General features: G+C 42.2%; 1 protein-coding gene across 4 annotated transcripts in view; it reads left to right on the top strand.

Moving 5' to 3' along the window:
* The window catches only part of STK32C (serine/threonine kinase 32C), a 375,239-nt gene that overhangs the window by 319,543 nt on the left and 38,050 nt on the right, over positions 1 to 17,646 (top strand). For all 4 annotated transcript variants that reach the window (XM_068258163.1, XM_068258166.1, XM_068258165.1 and 1 more), the window contains 2 exons: positions 2,966 to 3,117; positions 9,874 to 10,047. In XM_068258163.1, coding sequence (XP_068114264.1) covers positions 2,966 to 3,117; positions 9,874 to 10,047 — 326 coding nt within the window. The remainder of the gene's footprint in view (positions 1 to 2,965; positions 3,118 to 9,873; positions 10,048 to 17,646) is intronic.

Raw genomic sequence — 17,646 nt, 5'->3', positions numbered from 1 at the left:
ACTTCATAGTAGAAAATAATCTTATTTCTCAGCATCAACATGGGTTTACTAAAGACAGGTCCTGTTTGACTAACATGCTCAGCTTTTATGAGGTAGTGAATGCTAATATGGATATTGGGAATGCTGTAGATGTGATATACTTGGACTTTGCAAAGGCCTTCGACACTGTTCCCCACAAAAGTCTGGTGCAAAAGTTGAGGATGCAAGGACTGGGGAAGAGTCTGTGTTCATGGATAGGGAACTGGCTAATGGACAGAAAACAAAGAGTTGTGGTCAATGGATCATACTCAAAATGGGAGACTGTTAGCACTGGGGTCCCACAGGGGTCTGTTCTGGGTCCAGTGCTCTTCAATTTATTTATTAATGACCTAGTAGATGCAGTAGTGAGCAATGTTGCTATTTTTGCAGATGATACAAAATTGTGCAGAATCATTAACTCTCAGGAAGATAGTGTCATATTGCAACAGGATCTGGATAGGATGGCTATATGGGCACATACATGGCAGATGAAATTCAATGTTGACAAATGTAAGGTCATGCATTTTGGACGTACTAATGGTCTAGCACCATACAAAATAAATGGGATACAGTTGGGGACATCAAACTTGGAGAAGGACTTAGGAGTACTCATTGACAACAAGTTAAATAATCGTACTCAATGCCAAGCAGCTGCAGCTAAAGCTAACAAAATTTTGGGATGCATTAAAAGGGAAATAAAAACTCGAGATGCTAGCATAATATTGCCCCTGTTTAACTCTCTAGTAAGGCCACATCTGGAATATGGAATTCAGTTCTGGGCACCACATTACAAAAAAGATATTGCAGTTTTAGAGCAGGTGCAGAGACGAGCAACAAAATTGATGCGTGGGATGGAAGGTCTCACTTATCGAGAAAGGTTAGATAAACTGGGTTTATTTAGTCTAGAGAAAAGACGCCTTAGAGGGGATCTAATTAACATGTATAAATACATCAGAGGGCAATATAATACCTTGGCGGATGAGCTTTTTGTCCCTAGGCCTTCTCAAAGGACTAGAGGACATGATCTGCGCATGGAGGAAAAATGTTTTAGCCATTTATTTAGGAAAGGGTTCTTTACAGTAAGAGTGATTAAGATGTGGAATGCATTGCCACAGGAAGTCGTTATGGCAAACTCTATACCTGCATTTAAAGGGGGCTTAGATGCTTTCCTTGCGTTGAAAGACATCCATGGCTACAATTACTAGGTAATGCCTAATGATGTTGATCCAGGGATTTTATCTGATTGCCATCTGGAGTCGGGAAGGAATTTTTCCCTTTAGGGGCTAATTGGACCATGCCTTGTAAGGGTTTTTTCGCCTTCCTCTGGATCAACAGGGATATGTGAGGGAGCAGGCTGGTGTTGTACTTTATACTGGTTGAACTCGATGGACGTATGTCTTTTTTCAACCAAAATAACTATGTAACTATGTAACTATGTCACATTCCTCACTTGATACAATTAAGTAAACACAAGATAACATTATCTCCAGTTCGGATGCGTCCAGATTTCTCTGCACTGAACTTTCAAGCTCTGTGTTTAACTAATTGAATGCTGTTCTAGTAAAAAAAAATTGTGGTAGTATATAATATGCTGTAAATAATTTTTTTAGAGGGTAGAAGAAATGCTGGGTTCCATTCCGCTTTAAGGACCAGGTGAATTTGTATGGGGGGGGGGGGGCGTTTGGAGGGTTCAGGCAGCCGGATCCCCTCTGTTGTATGCTGGACAGTGTGTCCCCCCTTCATGCAGAAGCCTTCACTCACCTTCCAGGCTCCAGAGATGGGCTGCAGTGGACCCCTCTGCTCCGGCCGGTATCTCCGCTCCTCCTGACGCTAAGTTTCAGGTCAAAGCTTGATGACGTCATCAAGCTGGGACCCGGCACTGACGTCAGAGAGCGCGTAGATGCCGGCCAGAGCAGAGGGGAGCACCAATCGTCACGGGAACGGCAGGGAGGTGAGTGAATCTTCTTTCCCCCCTAACGCCGCAGCTGTTACTGGTGATCACTACGATCCGCTACGATCCGCCAGCGATCGTAGTGATCACGTGATCAGCAGCCGTACGCGATGGCTGCTGATCAGAGGGGAGATGCCAGCTGTCCTATGACAGCTTAATCTCTCCTTTTGGGTGCGCACAATCGCGTTGGGAGCGGTAACGGTGGGCGGCGTAGATTCTACGCCGCATCAGGCTAGAACAGCCACAAGTGTGGTGTAGGATCGGGTGGTCCGGAAAAGGTTAAAAAGGAACTTCAGCCTAAACAAACATGCTGTCATTAAGTTACATTAGTTATGTTAATTAAAATAGGTAATATGATCTCTTACCCACCCTGTTTTTAAAGAACAGGAAAATGTTTGTAATTCCATGGGGGCAGCCATCTTTTTAGTTGAAAGTAGGTGACCAGGAGCATGAGACACAGTTCCAACTGTCCTGTGTCCTGATCACCAATCCCAGCTGCGCACGCTAACAACGAGATCAACATCAGAAATCCCATCATGCTTTGCACAACATCAGTGGAAATATGCCCGGGCAGATTTCTTTGATTGGGCGGAGCTTAGCTTCTGTGCAGCTAAAAATGAGGCTTGGGTAAGAAAAAAAAAGTTCTGATGCTGTGAAATTGTTAAAGAAACACCAAGTCTTTTCACTGCTGCTGAGTAGATTTTTAGTCTGGAGGTTCACTTTAAGTTTATTTTTACTTCAGATTCCCTGTAATAGCCACATTCTCCTGCCCCTGTGAACGAGTCGCACTGTACAGTCTGTAGGACTTTGTTTTATGATGTTTGAATGTCTTCTTTCTTTTCTTCAGCTATTTCCTGCGGTTTTTAGCTCTGTATTGTTAGCGCGATGTCATTCATGATTGCTGGATATAATATATCATAATATGTTGCCTCGTTTCCTATTAGCCTCAAGGAACTTCCGTCATTCTACTGGTTTCTCTGTGTGATTTTGTTGTAGGTCTGCATTGTTCAGAAGAAAGACACGGAGACAATGTACGCCATGAAGTACATGAATAAACAGCAGTGCATTGAGCGGGATGAGGTGCGGAACGTGTTTCGGGAGCTGGAGATTATGCAGGAGATCGAGCACATCTTCCTCGTCAATCTCTGGTAAGTGATGTCCATCTGCGTAATCCTGACCTGATTCTAACAAAGTAGACTTCAGCAGAGCTCCGGGAGACAGCTACACAGGTGTGTTGATTGGGTAAATCAGTGGGTACCCAGGTGCAGAGAGGCTATCCGGAGTGTTGCTACATACTCAAAACCAAGGCTGTGGAGTCGGTACAAAATTGTCGACTTAAACACTTCAGTTTATGAAACCACCAACTCCGACTCCAGGTTTTCTTAGTCGAATACTTACCAGGTCTGTGGAGTTACTGTACTACAAAAATCATTCCGACTCCAACTCCTCAAGTTAATGATACCACCGACTACAACTCCTCAAGTTAATGATACCTCTGACTCCAGGTACCCAAAATTGTTGCAACTCCAACTCCTCGACTCCTTATTCTAATACTTACCAGGGCTGTTGAGTTATTGAAAAAATGTTCCGACTCCAACTCCCCAAGTTAATGATTCCACTGACTCCGACTCCAGGTACCCAAAATTGCTGTGACTTTGACTCCTCGACTACAACTCCACAGCCCTGGTCATAACCATGGGTTAGTTTATGGGGTCCCATAATTAGTAGGTCTATCAATGTTGCCCTTAAAGGGGCACTACAGCAAATAACTGTAAAATTTAAAATATTTGCAAACCTATACAAACAAGAAGTACATTTTTTCCAGAGTAAAATGAGCCATACATTACTTTTCTCCTATAATGCTGTCACTTACAGTAGGCAGTAGAAATCTGACAGAAGTGACAGGTTTTGGACTAGTCCATCTCTTTAGAGGGGATTCTCAGCAAGGCTTTTATTCTTTATAAAGATATTCCTTAAAAAGGATTTAAACAATGATGCTACCCAGCTTCCCTGCTTCCTACACAGTATTTTTGGCAGTTGAACAGAGCAACTGCGATTTACTATGTTGCTTTTGAAAACAACTATATCCCCGTGAATCCCCTATAAAGAGATGGATTAGTCCAAAACCTGTCACTTCTGTCAGATTTCTACTACCTACTGTAAGTGACAGCAACATAGGAGAAAAGTAATTTATGGCTCATTTTACTCTGGAAAGATTTTACAATGGGCCAACACTGGCTAAATAATCTATGAATGTATATTGTAAACAAACAATTTTTGTATTATTTTCGCTACAATTCCACTTTTATTAGGTTTCCAGGCAAAAACCTTTATTTAAAGATAACAACTATCAAAAAAAAGTTCCCCTGGGGGTACTCACCTCGGGAGGGGGAGGCCTCAGGGTCCCAATGAGGCTTCCCCCTCCCCTGTAGCTGCAGGCAGTCCAGCGCTGGCTCCCCCGAAGTATCCCGGAATCCTCCCTCGACAAGCCTGACCAGCGCTGATTTCTTTAGTGTTTCTTGGCTCCAGCGGGGGCGCTGTTGCAGCTTTCTGCACGGTGATAGGCGAAAATAGCCGATCTCCGTTGGGTCCGCTCTACTGCGCAGTAGAGCGGCCCAACAGCGATCGGCTACTTCCGCCTATTTCCATGCTGAGCCGATACTGCGCCTGCGCTGGAGGCGGGAAGGTAAATATTTAAATCCCTGCTGTTCAGGGAGCTTTATCGCTGCCGCCGTGGGACCGAGGAGGACGGGGGAAGCCTCAATAGGATCCGGAGGCTTCCCCCACCCGAGGTGAGTACCCTCCAGGGGAGGTTTTTCTCAATACAGGTTTTCTTTAAAGGACAACTGTAGCAAGAGGGATATGGAAGCTTTTTTTTTTTTTTTTTTTTTTTTTACTAGTACAGAATGCGCCCACCAGCCCAGTAGAAAACATATATATCAAAAACCAAAACCCAGAGTTCAGAGTGTTCGCTATCAGTTAATCCACAATGGTGTCTTGTTATCAATATGAAGACAGCGCTCCTCTTCTTTAGAATACAGCCTGTAAAATCAGACAAATCTCAACATAGTGCATTACTGCTGGACTTGCGGAAGTAAACACCACCGTGAAAAAATAGTGCTCCAATCGTGTACCACACACAGTGCAATTTATCCACACGATCCCATTTAAGATTAAAGGCTCACCAGATGCAATCCACCTCAGTTTTCAGGTGGGTCTCTCATGTAAATCAATCAGCCATAGATCTAGCAGCATTACGTTTCCAACGATTTTAATCCAAAGTATCACTTTAAAAAAATCACAATAAAAACAAACATAGTGTAAAACCATTTACAAGCTGCCAATGCCCTGCGTTTATGGAAGCTGCATATTTATTTCCTTTTAAGCAATACCAGTTGCCTGGCTGTCTGCTGATCCTCTGCCTCTAATACTTTTAGCCATAGGCCATGAACAAGCATTCAGCAGATCAGGTGTTTCTGACATTATTTTCAGATCTGACAAGATAAGCTGCATGCCTGTTTCTGGTGTGATTCAGATACAGCAGCAGCCAAATAGGCCAGCAGGGCTGCCAGGCAACTAGTATTGTTAAGAAAGAAAGAAAGAAATAAGGCAGCCTCCACATACCTCTCACTACAGTTGTCCTTAAAGAGAACCCGAGGTGTGTTTAAAGAATGTTATCTGCATACAGAGGCTGGATCTGCCTATACAGCCCAGCCTCTGTTGCTATCCCAAACCCCACTAAGGTCCCCTTGCACTCTGCAATCCCTCATAAATCACAGCCATGCTGTGAGGCCATGTTTACATCTGTAGTGTCAGTCTCAGCTGCTTCCCCGCCTCCTGCATAGCTCCTGTCCCTGCCCCTTCCCTCCAATCAGCAGGGAGGGAAGGGATGCAGGCGGGGACTGGAGTTCTGCAGGAGGCGGGGAGAGCAGCAGACTGACACTATAGAGATAAACACAGCCAGCTCTGACAAGCTGTTTGTCAGCAGCGTGGCTGTGATTTATGAGGGATTGCAGAGTGCAGGGGGACCTTAGGGGGGTTTGGGATAGCAACAGAGGCTGGGCTGTATAGGCAGATCCAACCTCTGTATGCAGATAATATTCTTCAAACCCACCTCGGGTTCTCTTTAATGGTTTTTCTGCCAGGAAGTTCAAAGGGTCTTTAGCTCTGCTCTGTTTCATAGTTTAAAATGCAGAGTGTAATTTGTAAACTGCAAATATTAGAACATTTTGAAATGTTATAGAAAAAAAAGCTATATAACTGAAAAAAAAAATGTCAGACTCTCTTCTTTGCTACTAATGCTATAATGCTCTCTATTTATTTTTTTTTCGCTTCAGTGTCTCTTTAAAAGAATTAGCAATTTATAACCTCTCCATTTACTGGCCGGGAACAATGACTCATTTAAATAAATGTAATTTCCGGAATGAGGTGGTCGTGCACTCCAGCCTGCATTGATTAAATGTTACAGTAAAACACACCAGCAAGTCAAGCGCAGCAAATTACGCTGTCATTTACATGACTAACCGCAGCCTTCCAGACACAAGGCCTCTGTTTGTTTATTTTAAATAAAGCTTTGGAACACTCATTTGGAAAAGTAACTAGAGATGTAATCTCTCCACATATATAAAAGGCCCATGGTCGACTAACAGCGGCACATCTGTCATTCGATGCCGGTTTTACGCCATGGCATTACATTTTATTGTGTGCTTTATGGCACTGCTATTGCTTCTGAGTCAGAAAACCCATACAGGAACATAACCTTGATGAAGATCGCAGATGTGTCCTGCGTTATGTGCATCAATAAAGCTTTTTTATCGCCATCCTTGCAACGAGTGTGACGGGTGCTTTGTATACTGCGTTTCCTTCACTAAAGCGACGGACGTTCAGATTTTATACAAACTATGACTCAGCTTGATCTTTACAGATCAATAAAATGAAAACAAATCTTTACTCTTCTGTCCACCCTGTATGTTTACATTTTAAAAGATCGTCATAAATGCTTAAGAAGGAACTATAACCCGGGATTCAACTTTATCTCAATCTGTAGCTGATACCCCTTTTCCCACGAGAAATCTTTCTTTTCTCAAATAATCACCAGGGGGCTCTGTATGGCTGATATTGTGGTGAAACCCCTCCCACCGTGTGATGTCAGGACCATAGTCCTGACAGTTTCCTGTCTGTGAACCTTGTTGCATTGTGGGAAATAACCACTGTTTCCATCTGCCAAGCAACCAGTATCTCCCTCTGTGCATAGAACACAGAGTAAGTAACTCAGTAAGGCACCCACTAGAGCATTTTATGAGCGTTTAGGGAGCGCTTTCAATCGCTAGCGATTTCCCAAAACGCTCTGCCAATGTATATGGATGGTACAGATTCCACTAGAGCGATTGTGATTAGGGAAAACGCAATTGCAGGACATGAAGAATTTTGGGAGCGTTTCCTTCATAAGGGCTAGTTCACACTCGGCACTTGGTGCGCCGCTAGCTCGCAATTGCGTCTAAGCACCGCTGTCAATCAAGCCCACATTGTCCGTGGACAACGTGGACTTGATTGACAGCGGCGCTCGAGCAGGCGCACTGGAGGAGGTTGGCCTCTGCACCGGCGGGGACCCCGGGCTGGCGGCTGCAATAGGAGCTGTCAGCATGGGACATGTCAGCTGCAAGGGGCTGGAGGATGCCTCGGGGGGCGATTTTTTTTGTAATCCTTTTATTTCAACATGTTAAAGACTAGCACAAAGTCTATATACAACACACGCAAAAAACAAAAACAAAACAAATATACGCCATAACTGTTCTTAAAGTGAACCAAAGACGAAGCACTTTCATGTATTTACCATTTACATCAGTGGGAACATTAGAAAAAAACCACCTACCCTGCTCTCTGTTTCATCCTTCACTGCTCAGCCTGCTTCTTATTAGCCTGTAAGGGATTGCAGAGATGCCGCTGCGTCAAGCAGTATCATGGCGGCTATCTCCGCGTCCCAGCCGGCGGGTTCCGCCGTGCGGATACAGGATGGACTGGTGTCTGGGTTAGTGGGGAATGAGAGGGAAGCCGCCGCAGCGCCGAGTGGCATGGCGGCTGTCTCCGCATCTCAGCCAGAGGCTTTCCTCGCATTGGCGCATGGTGGATCTTTGCCTACTCCCTCACTGGCACACAGACTAAGGTCTACGCGCGCACAGACAGGATCTTTATGCAGACAGAACAGGAGTCAGCTGATCAGCCGGTCAGCTGACTCCAACACTGATCAGGATTGGTTGAGTGACTGGGGCGGGGCTTTAGAGTGATCCCAGTATATATAGGGCAGGCCTGTCAGTTGTTCCTCGTCTGCTGTTGCATTCGCTACGTGTTTGCACTCAGACCCTTTGTCAGATCTGAAAGTGTGCTAGAACCAGCAGGAGCTGGGGATCCACACTTAGACAGATTCTGTTGATAGCTTAAAGTACTAATTGAATTGTATTATTTGTTATGACCTTCTGCTAGCTTTGACTACTCTCCTGTCTTGTGATTCTGTGCCTTTGCCTATCTGATCTAGTTGCCGACTTGGTTATCTCTTACTCTGATTCTGTCTTCCGCTTTTGTACTGTATCTGCCCGTGTGTTGCCGAACCTGCTAGTCTGACTCTCCTGCTCTCACCAGGGAGCTTAGTTCTGGTGAGGGGCTCTTAGTTTAGTTATCACCTGCTCCTCAGGTAGATAGCTGCAGTACAGTCTGAATCATCTAGATAGCTGCAGTACAGTCTGAATCATCTAGATAGCTGCAGTACAGTCTGAATCATCTAGATAGCTGCAGTACAGTCTGAAACATCTACTCCTCAGGTAGATAGCTGCAGTACAGTCTGTATCACCTGCTCTTCAGGTGGATAGCTGTAGTACGCTCTTATCACCTGCTCCTCAGGTGACTAGCTATCAGTACTGTCTGTGTCCCCTGCTTCTCAGGGAACTATCTGTCGCAGTACAGTCTGTATCACTCGCTCCTCGAGTGATCTTGCTACCTTGTCTTACTGTGCATCACCTGCTCCTCAGGTGAACCTGTCGTTACCTCTCTGAGTCTCCAGCTTGCTGGATTATAGATTACTGTGTTGATTAGAGATACCCCCCACACCAGCTCCTCTGGACAGTGGGTATCTCCATCTATATTACTGTTGCACCAAACACCATCTCACATCTTGTGTCCTGTGTCTCTTGGTATATTTGTATTATTGGTGATTCTGCAGATCACCACGTAATCAGGTATAACATCTGTATTATTGGTGATACTGCAGATCACCAATAATCAGAAAAACTGTTCCGCTGACACAGATCGTTACATAGCCCTGATAAAATCCCCGACTGAGCATTCAGTCTGGGTTTGCTCAGGAATCATCATAGCCGAGCCTGTTTTCTCCGATTGTCTTTTTGAGCCCAAGCCTGCCCCCTTCTGGCTCTGCTATAATGACTCAGCTATAATGATTCCTGAGCAAGGCCAGACTGAATGCTCAGTCTGGGATTTTATCAGAGCTGATAAAAAGCAGGCTGAGCAGTGAAGAATGAAACAGAGAGCAGGGTAAGTGTTTTCTCTAATGTTCCCACTGATATATATGGTAAAATACATGAGGGTACTTCGTCTCTGGTTCACTTTAACCAATTATATTTCATACATATCTAATTCGCCGTTTCTGGAATGAAAATGTACCAATCTTAATAGGGGACAACTAAACTAGAAACTGCAGATCTTTAACCCTTTTCAGAAGGGCAGGGTGTATTCACAGAATACATTTTGGAAACTTTTTGTGCTTGATGTACTCAAAAAAAAAAAAAAAAAAGCACAGGGAAAAATATCATCATTAATATTAACATTGTATGTCCTGCTGCTAGAAAAATGATGGCATGTGTGAGTGGAGTGACCTTTCTGTTTCTGATTTCCAGGTATTCCTTCCAGGATGAAGAGGACATGTTCATGGTGGTGGACTTGCTCCTGGGTGGAGACCTTCGATATCACCTACAGCAAAATGTCCAGTTCACGGAGGAGACTGTTAGGCTGTATATATGTGAAATGGCTCTAGCCTTAGACTACCTGAGAAGCCAACATATTATCCATCGGTACGCCAGCCTAAGTATTCTGCATGCGATATTATAATACAGAGTAAAAGACGATGGTGTTACCCAGGCTTGTCCCACCCCTGACCCCGCCTACCTATCCTTACCCACTCACTTAATGCAAGTGAGAGGAATATGGAGGCTGCCATATTTTTCCACTTTAAGCAATACCAGTTGCCTGGCTATCCTCTGCCTTTAATACTTTTAGCCATAGCCCCTGAACAAGCATGCAGCAGATCAGGTGTTTCTGACATTATTGTCAGATCTGACGAGATTAGCCACATGCTTGTTTCTGGTACTGGTATTGTTTAAGAAGAAATAAATATGGCAGCCTCCATATTCTTCTCACTTCAGTTGTCCTTTAAAGTAAACCTGCACTTCAACAAATATAATACTGTTTGCGCCTTCAAATAAGAAATATGGCTACCGCTCTATGTTCCTACTCTTTTCCCATTAGTGTTGTTGTCTCCATTTTTTTTTTCTTTTACCTTTATGGGTGTCGACTAGGGATAGTCAGAGAGCTGATGCAGGATTGTATAAATTTTGTATGTTAACTTATGCAGCTTGAAAACAGACCAATCAAATTCCACCTTCTTGAGATATGACTGGTCTATTTTCAAACTGCATCAATTTACATAATCCTGCACCAACTTGAAGTTATTTGCATCTTGATGACCTCTCACTTGCGATGCCAGCATGTTCCTTGAAAAACCCTGAACATGTCTGTGTCTCTGTGATGTGGTGATCATTTTGTTAAGTGTCCGTTACAGAGAATTGAGATTTTTATCAGTTTAGCATTTACAGTTGGGAAATAACGGCTCCACGCTTTGAGATGAAGCTAGAACGAATGTAAACTGGAAGTGACTGTACCTTCTGATCAGTTATTCACTGAGCAGTGATGAGCTGAAAATTTGCGTTTTAATAGAAAATTATGAGAAAATCCATAATTTCATAATTTGTAATTTCGTGTGTTTCCATATATGTAGGTAGAAAAAAAACAAAGTCTTGTAAAAGTGATACCTTTTAATGGCTAACTGATAAAGTTAAATGATGCAAGCTTTCTGGGATCTAGTCCCCTTCTTCAGGCATATTTCTAGATGTTAGCTGTAGTAAAACACTGATGCAGGGAAATAGCAAACATGAAGATGGCAGTTGTGCTGGTTGCTGTTTAGCAGTTAGATGTCCGGTGATCAGCAGGGTGGAGTCAGTGAGCTCATGCAAGCAAACATGAAATCTAGCAGGTTTCTGAAGATAGTGAAGCCAAGTCAATCATGTTACATAATGTGTCATGAATCCAACTCCACAATTTAAACCTTCTGTTAATGTCTTGAACATTTTCATAAATTTGTACTCAGAAATCTTTCTTGCTTGTTCATTTTTGAAGTTACCCTTAAGAATAAGTACTTTGAGATCTTGCATGCTGTGTCCTGGTTTACAGAAGTGTTGGGCCACTGGTGTGTCCATTTTACCCTCATTCATTTTAAAGCGGCGATGGTTCATTCTTGTGCGCAGTTTTTGTGCTGTTTCTCTATATAGATAATAATAGTAATAATAATAATAATAGTGATTTTGTGTTACTCGTAATTTTGTAATTTCATGTAAAACAAGAAAATTTCACAAGACTACAGGTAACATAAAGTCGTTATTTCGTGTTTTAATACGAAAATTCATCCTGGAAAGTACTTGTAATTCCCCCTCCCTGTCCCCCCCCCCCCCCACCCCCCCCCCCCAACCCAAAAAAAAAAATTCCGTCATGAAATCGGCCTTAATTACAAAAATGATCTTGAATTTGTCTATGGTCGATATTACGCAAAATGTCACTAATTTTTTTTATTGCAATTTTTTTTTTTGAAATAATGGAAATTACGCGAATTTCATGATGTCGTTTTTAGCACATTACTATCACCACTACTACTGAGCACTTTAGCTGATTAGTAGGAATGGGAATGGTCAATGGGATGAAAATATCTCCAGACTTATACAAGTGGTATGCTAAATGTATACAAATGTATGCAGCTTGTAAGTAACCCAGGCAAATGTGGTTGCTTCATTTCCAAGCTGCACACATTTGCATAACATTAAGGAACAATTTGCATCAACTCGGAAATACCTGCCTCTTTTTGACCACTTTTAGTTATTAGATATAATAAATATTATATAGATATAAAGTGCATAAAAACACCATCAGAGAACAATGGTTCATAATCCCAAATTGCAGAGAATATGAATACAAATATATAATACAGTAATGTACTGTATACACAATGTAATAATTAGTGTTTGGTGTTCAAATTTGGCTTAGCCGATTCAGAACATCAGAATACTCCCGACTGACGCTGTTCAGGACCTAACAAGTGGACGGGGTCAGGAGGAGTTTATTGGCTTGCGAGTCGCATTGCCTGTCATGTGACTCTGATGCTTTCTGCTTCTGGTTTGGAAGGAGGAAACACTGTAGTCATGTGATGCACAAGGCAGTGAACTCCTGACCCCATTCACGTTAGGTGCTGAACAGCCTCAGTCGGGAGTATTCAGGTGTTCTAAATCGGCTATGCCAAACTTGAGCACCAAATCTGTTTATAATGTTTTCTAAGCAGAGAATAGAGTCTGGGTCAGTGAGTGAAAGTGGACATGATCTTTGGCACAGGATGGAAGTAAAATGTAGAGAAACAGATGCTGTATGTATTTAGAGAGTTTAGCCTGTCTAACTCCCCCTCATTTGTTACTAATCACAGCTGTAATTTTATCTCTCAGTTGTCAGCTGGCTGCCTCAGCAGAGCAGCTGACTTGTAAACACAGGATGTTAAAGCGGATCCGAGATGAAAAACTATAAGAAGTAACTTGTCTATATATCTTATCATAGTTTACACAGCAAATGTAGCTGCAAACAGCTTTAATAGAATATGATTATTTCTTCCTGTGATACAATGACAGCAGCCATGTTGTTTGTAAAAATTACAAAGAGGCAGGCTTATCTGTATCTTGAGCAAAAAAAACCTAATTCCCCCCCCTCCTCCCTCTGCCTCTGAAATCTCTGGCTAGTAATATCTCCCCCTCCTCCTGCCCAGACTGAGCTCCCATGAGCCCTTGCTACTGCCAAGGCTCTCTGAAAACCTGAGTGCGAGGCTTGTTTAGTTTATAAGGAATTAGAGTATTAAAACAAAAACAAAAAAGTATTTGGCTTGAGGAATGCCCTATAAACTATATGAAAGGAACACAATTATGCAATGAGTAAAAGTTCATCTCGGATCCACTTTAACCCTATGTTTGCTTCCATGAAAGCTGGAAGTAGACACGCTGATTTATTGCAGGATTTGTATCAGCTGTAAAAATAAATATTTGTTTTCTTTAAATGTGCTTATGCTGTTGCTTATCTTTTAGAGCATAGAGGAAGTTCTGAGTTCAGGTCTGTTTGAAGCAAGAATAGTCCCCGACAAAACACTACACCGGCTGTAATGTAGTATGTTAATACAGTTGGCGTGGCAGAAATGGCAAACGTTTATTAAAAGCATCAAATCTAACTAAATGATGCTGTGTTTACAACATTCCAGTATGATCCAGGAACATGTATCACTGCACAATGTCCTATGGAAAACAGAATCAATAGAAACATCAATAACTAGCTAGTGAGCAAAATGTCTCTGTAATTGATTCAGTTCTGAAATGAAATACGGCTGGCTTGTGTAGTTTTCATAATAATCCTTTGCAAAGGCCTTAGAGTCTTGGCTGGATGAGTGAGGAGTGTGTAGTCATTCATTGATGTGATGAGATGCAAAAGTTTATCCAACCGGGACGAAATGGCTAATACTTTGGGCAGCGTGGTGGCTAAGTGTCTGCCACTCTTGCAGGCCCCGGATTTACATCACAGGAGCCTATAGTCACAGATGTCCCTGCACCCTACACTTCACCCTCCATGAACCTACAACCCCCCACTTAACCGCACCGCAGGTGTGCTGGCTGGTCCAGCTTGTCACTTCTCCCGCAACCGTCATAGGTACTACAGATGTCCGTTAGCATTAAGAAACCAAAGGTACATTCAGTATTAACCATTTCAGCCCGCAGGTATTTTTCACAGTATGGACGAGATGAATTTTCGCATTTCAGCGCTCCTCCCATTCAATCCCCAATAACTTTATCACTACTTATCACAAATGATCTGTACCTTGTTTTTTCCGCCACCTATTAGGCTTTCTTTGGGTGGTACATTATGCTAAGACTTATTTTATTGTACATGCATTATAATGGAAATAATAAGAGAAAAATTGTAAAAAAAATCACTGTTTTTCAGTTTTCAGCCATTATAGTTTTAAAATAATTCATGCTACCATAATTAAATTCCACACATTTTATTTCGCCATTTGTCCCAATTATTGTAACGTTAAAATTATATCCCTAGTATAATGTATGGTGACAATATTTTATTTGGAAATAAAGGTGCATTTTTTTCAGTTTTACACCCATCACTAATTTTAAGCCCATTATTTTATAATTATATGCCCTCTTGACATAGATATAATTTTTTTCCTTCAAAGTCAGTAGGTGTATTTTACTATTTGGCCACAAGATGTCCCCGCTGATCAAAATTCTATGTAGCATACAAGTACTCTACATAGGAAACAATGTATTGCTATATTGTAACTAGGGAAGTGATGCAGGTTTCCATTGGAAGCCTGCGATCACAGTGCCAGCGGGGAGATTAATGAACCAGAACATTATTATTATTTAGTATTTATATAGCGCCAACATCTTTCGCAGTGCTGTACATAGTATATAGTCTTGTTATTAACTGTCCCTCAAAGGAGCTCACAATCTAATCCCTACCAGAGTCCTATGTCTATGTATGTATCGTGTAGTGTATGTATTGTAGTCTAGGGCCAATTTTAGGGTCGAGCCAATTCACTTATTTGTATGTTTTTGGGATGTGGTTGTTTCCATTCATAAATTTAACGATCTGGCATAAACAGTGTTTATTCTCAGCGGACTTTTGTCCCCTGCTCCCGGGCTGATTACCCACAAACCCCCCCAAACTGCAGGGACGTGACTAGCGCGTCCCTGTGGCTCTAGCTGCTGCCGCTGCGGACGTGAAGGCATACATGGTTAAGCAGCTAGTGGTGCCCCAGACTGAAGGGAGATCTCATCAGTTGAGTGCTAAGTGCTAAGAGGTGGGGGATGAACCTCTAATTTGACTCTGCTTGGGACTCTGCGTAGGTAAGGCGAGAGGCAGGCACTTGGGAAGGGGGCGTGAGCCCACCTATCCATCATCAAGCGCCTGTAAACATGTGCCTACATTGCCTTATGGTAAATATGGCCCTGGACTCTTGTCTCACAGAGTCTCACATTCAAATAGGGTTCAGGACACTATCTGCATGGAGTTTCTACGTTCTCACCCTGTTGGGGCGAGAATCTTGAGGAGTCTTCAGCTTACTACTTCCATGTCCTAAAAAACATGACGTCCCCATCTTATGTTTTTTACGTTGATTTAGTAACACGTTTTGATATGGTTGGAGATGTCACTTTTGTATGTTAAAAGTAGGTCTGATCTGTGCTAATGTCTTGATTGAACGGTGGTTTTTGAATCCTTGTCCAGTTACAGCCATAATACCCTAAGGCAGTGATGGGTAACCTTGGCACTCCAGTTGTGACAAAACTACAAATCCCATCATGCCTCTGCCTCCCTGAGTTATGCTTAGAGCTGTCAGAGTATTGCAATGCGTCATGGGACTTGTAGTTCCACCACAGCTGGAGTGCCAAGGTTACCCATCACTGCCCTAGGGAATAATTGTCATGTTGGTTTTACTGCACAGCGATATCCACAAAATGTGACCAATGCCACACCCATATGTACTGATTACTTAAACTATTCAGAATGAACTATAAATGCATTGAAAATAATTAAAACAAGATGGTATTACATCTTTAGACAACAGTAAAAAATCTAACTATTAGATGGAAGGAAGACCTGTTAAGTTTAGATAGAAATAGCAATAAGGGGATATTTCCCAAAGGCCTGAGAGAGGTGGATATCCTGGCTGACTATTGGCAGACTTTACATTCTGCTTCCCAAATCGGGAGGAAACAAAGAGAACGGATTAACAATAATGAAAATGTTGGTAAAAGAGTGAACAATACAGCTTAAGGATACTGAAAATAAATTCGTTTTATTTAGTTTTTTTTTAAAAAAAAGTTTTCATGTAAAAAATAAAATTAATTTAAAGATGATCCTGTTTATGCTTCTCTTAATAAAAGGAATAAGAAGTTAAATAAAGGAAACAAGAAAAAGTGAAAGATATTGAACAAAGAACACACACTTGCAAGGCAAGTGTAAAAGGGTCCTCAAGGTGTGGAGGGCTTCTAATGAGTGGATATTTGTAACCTTCGAAAGAAAAACCTGGTTCTGAAAGATCTACACAGGTGTTGAACTCCAGCCCGTGAGGGCCATGTCCATGCCAGTAATTAGGATGGACTGAGAAATGGAGAAATGTGTTCTACTTGATGGGCATGAAGAATAAGCAGGCTGGGTCTCCACCTGGATTTTGCGGTTATAGCTTAATTTATCAGTGGTAACATCACCACAAACCGCACAACGTTTCGGCGCGCAGGCCTTTGTCAAATGGCATTTGACAGAGGCCTGCGTGCTGAAACGTTGTGCTGTTTGTGACTGTTACCTTACCACTGATAAATTAAGCTTTAACCGCAAAATCCAGGTGGAGACCCAGCCTGCTTATTCTTCCCGCTTGACTTTACACCTTTGTGGGATCCAGGTGTTTGCTGGTCAACTCCCTGGTCTCTTAATGGTTGGTGGTTTTAGCTCAGGGGCCATCTTTTCTTTCTGCTTCTACTTGATGGAACACACCTTCCCTGATTCAGTCCCATAAATTAATTTGAGCTGTGCTACAAATGTGTGAGGACCTCGACTCTCGAGGACTGGAATTCAACATCTCTAATTCAAGCAGAAACTGGGGAAGTAGTTCTGAATAATCAGGAGAAGACAGCATAGATCTGAATTGCCTGTGCACAGAATCCTATAAAGACATGAAAGAAAACCAAGATAGTAGGACTATGTTACATATAAAATAAATATAGGTCTAAACCCTATTAAAACAACCAATTAGTGAGCTTTCAACCAATTTTTGGTAAGCAACTGCACACAACCAGCCTTCACCGACAGCTGCAAATGACCGGTAGTGGGAGTCGGTCGTGATCCATCTTGTTGGATTTTCTTGACCCACGATCGTTCATCAAAGGAAGTGTGTACAGTTAAACAACGTATAACCATCCTGTTGTGTACAGTGCATGCACAAACAGTCAATTGTTCATAATCGGTTATTTTTGAACAGATATCGATCATTTCAGTTAATTGCACCTCAGGCATCACTCCCGCATTTTCTGTCAATTCCTTTTTTCTAGGATTGGTCATGTGCTTACAGGTCGGTCATTTTAGAAAGTTAACCTTCGCCAATCGGTTGTTGGTTTGTGTTCACTTAGACCAATATGTCTCATGTGTATGTATGTACTTTAAGAACAAAGCTGTTAGGAAAGAGTTAAAAGGAAAGAGCGACGGAATGGAAAAAAAAAAAAAAGAGTAAAATCCTTGTCAGTAGAGGA

This window comes from Hyperolius riggenbachi, chromosome 10, assembly GCF_040937935.1.
Source record: "Hyperolius riggenbachi isolate aHypRig1 chromosome 10, aHypRig1.pri, whole genome shotgun sequence".
In the NCBI taxonomy this organism is placed as follows: domain Eukaryota; kingdom Metazoa; phylum Chordata; class Amphibia; order Anura; family Hyperoliidae; genus Hyperolius; species Hyperolius riggenbachi.
The sequence above is the reverse complement of the archived record's forward strand: the minus strand, read 5'-3'. Positions and strand labels throughout refer to the sequence as shown.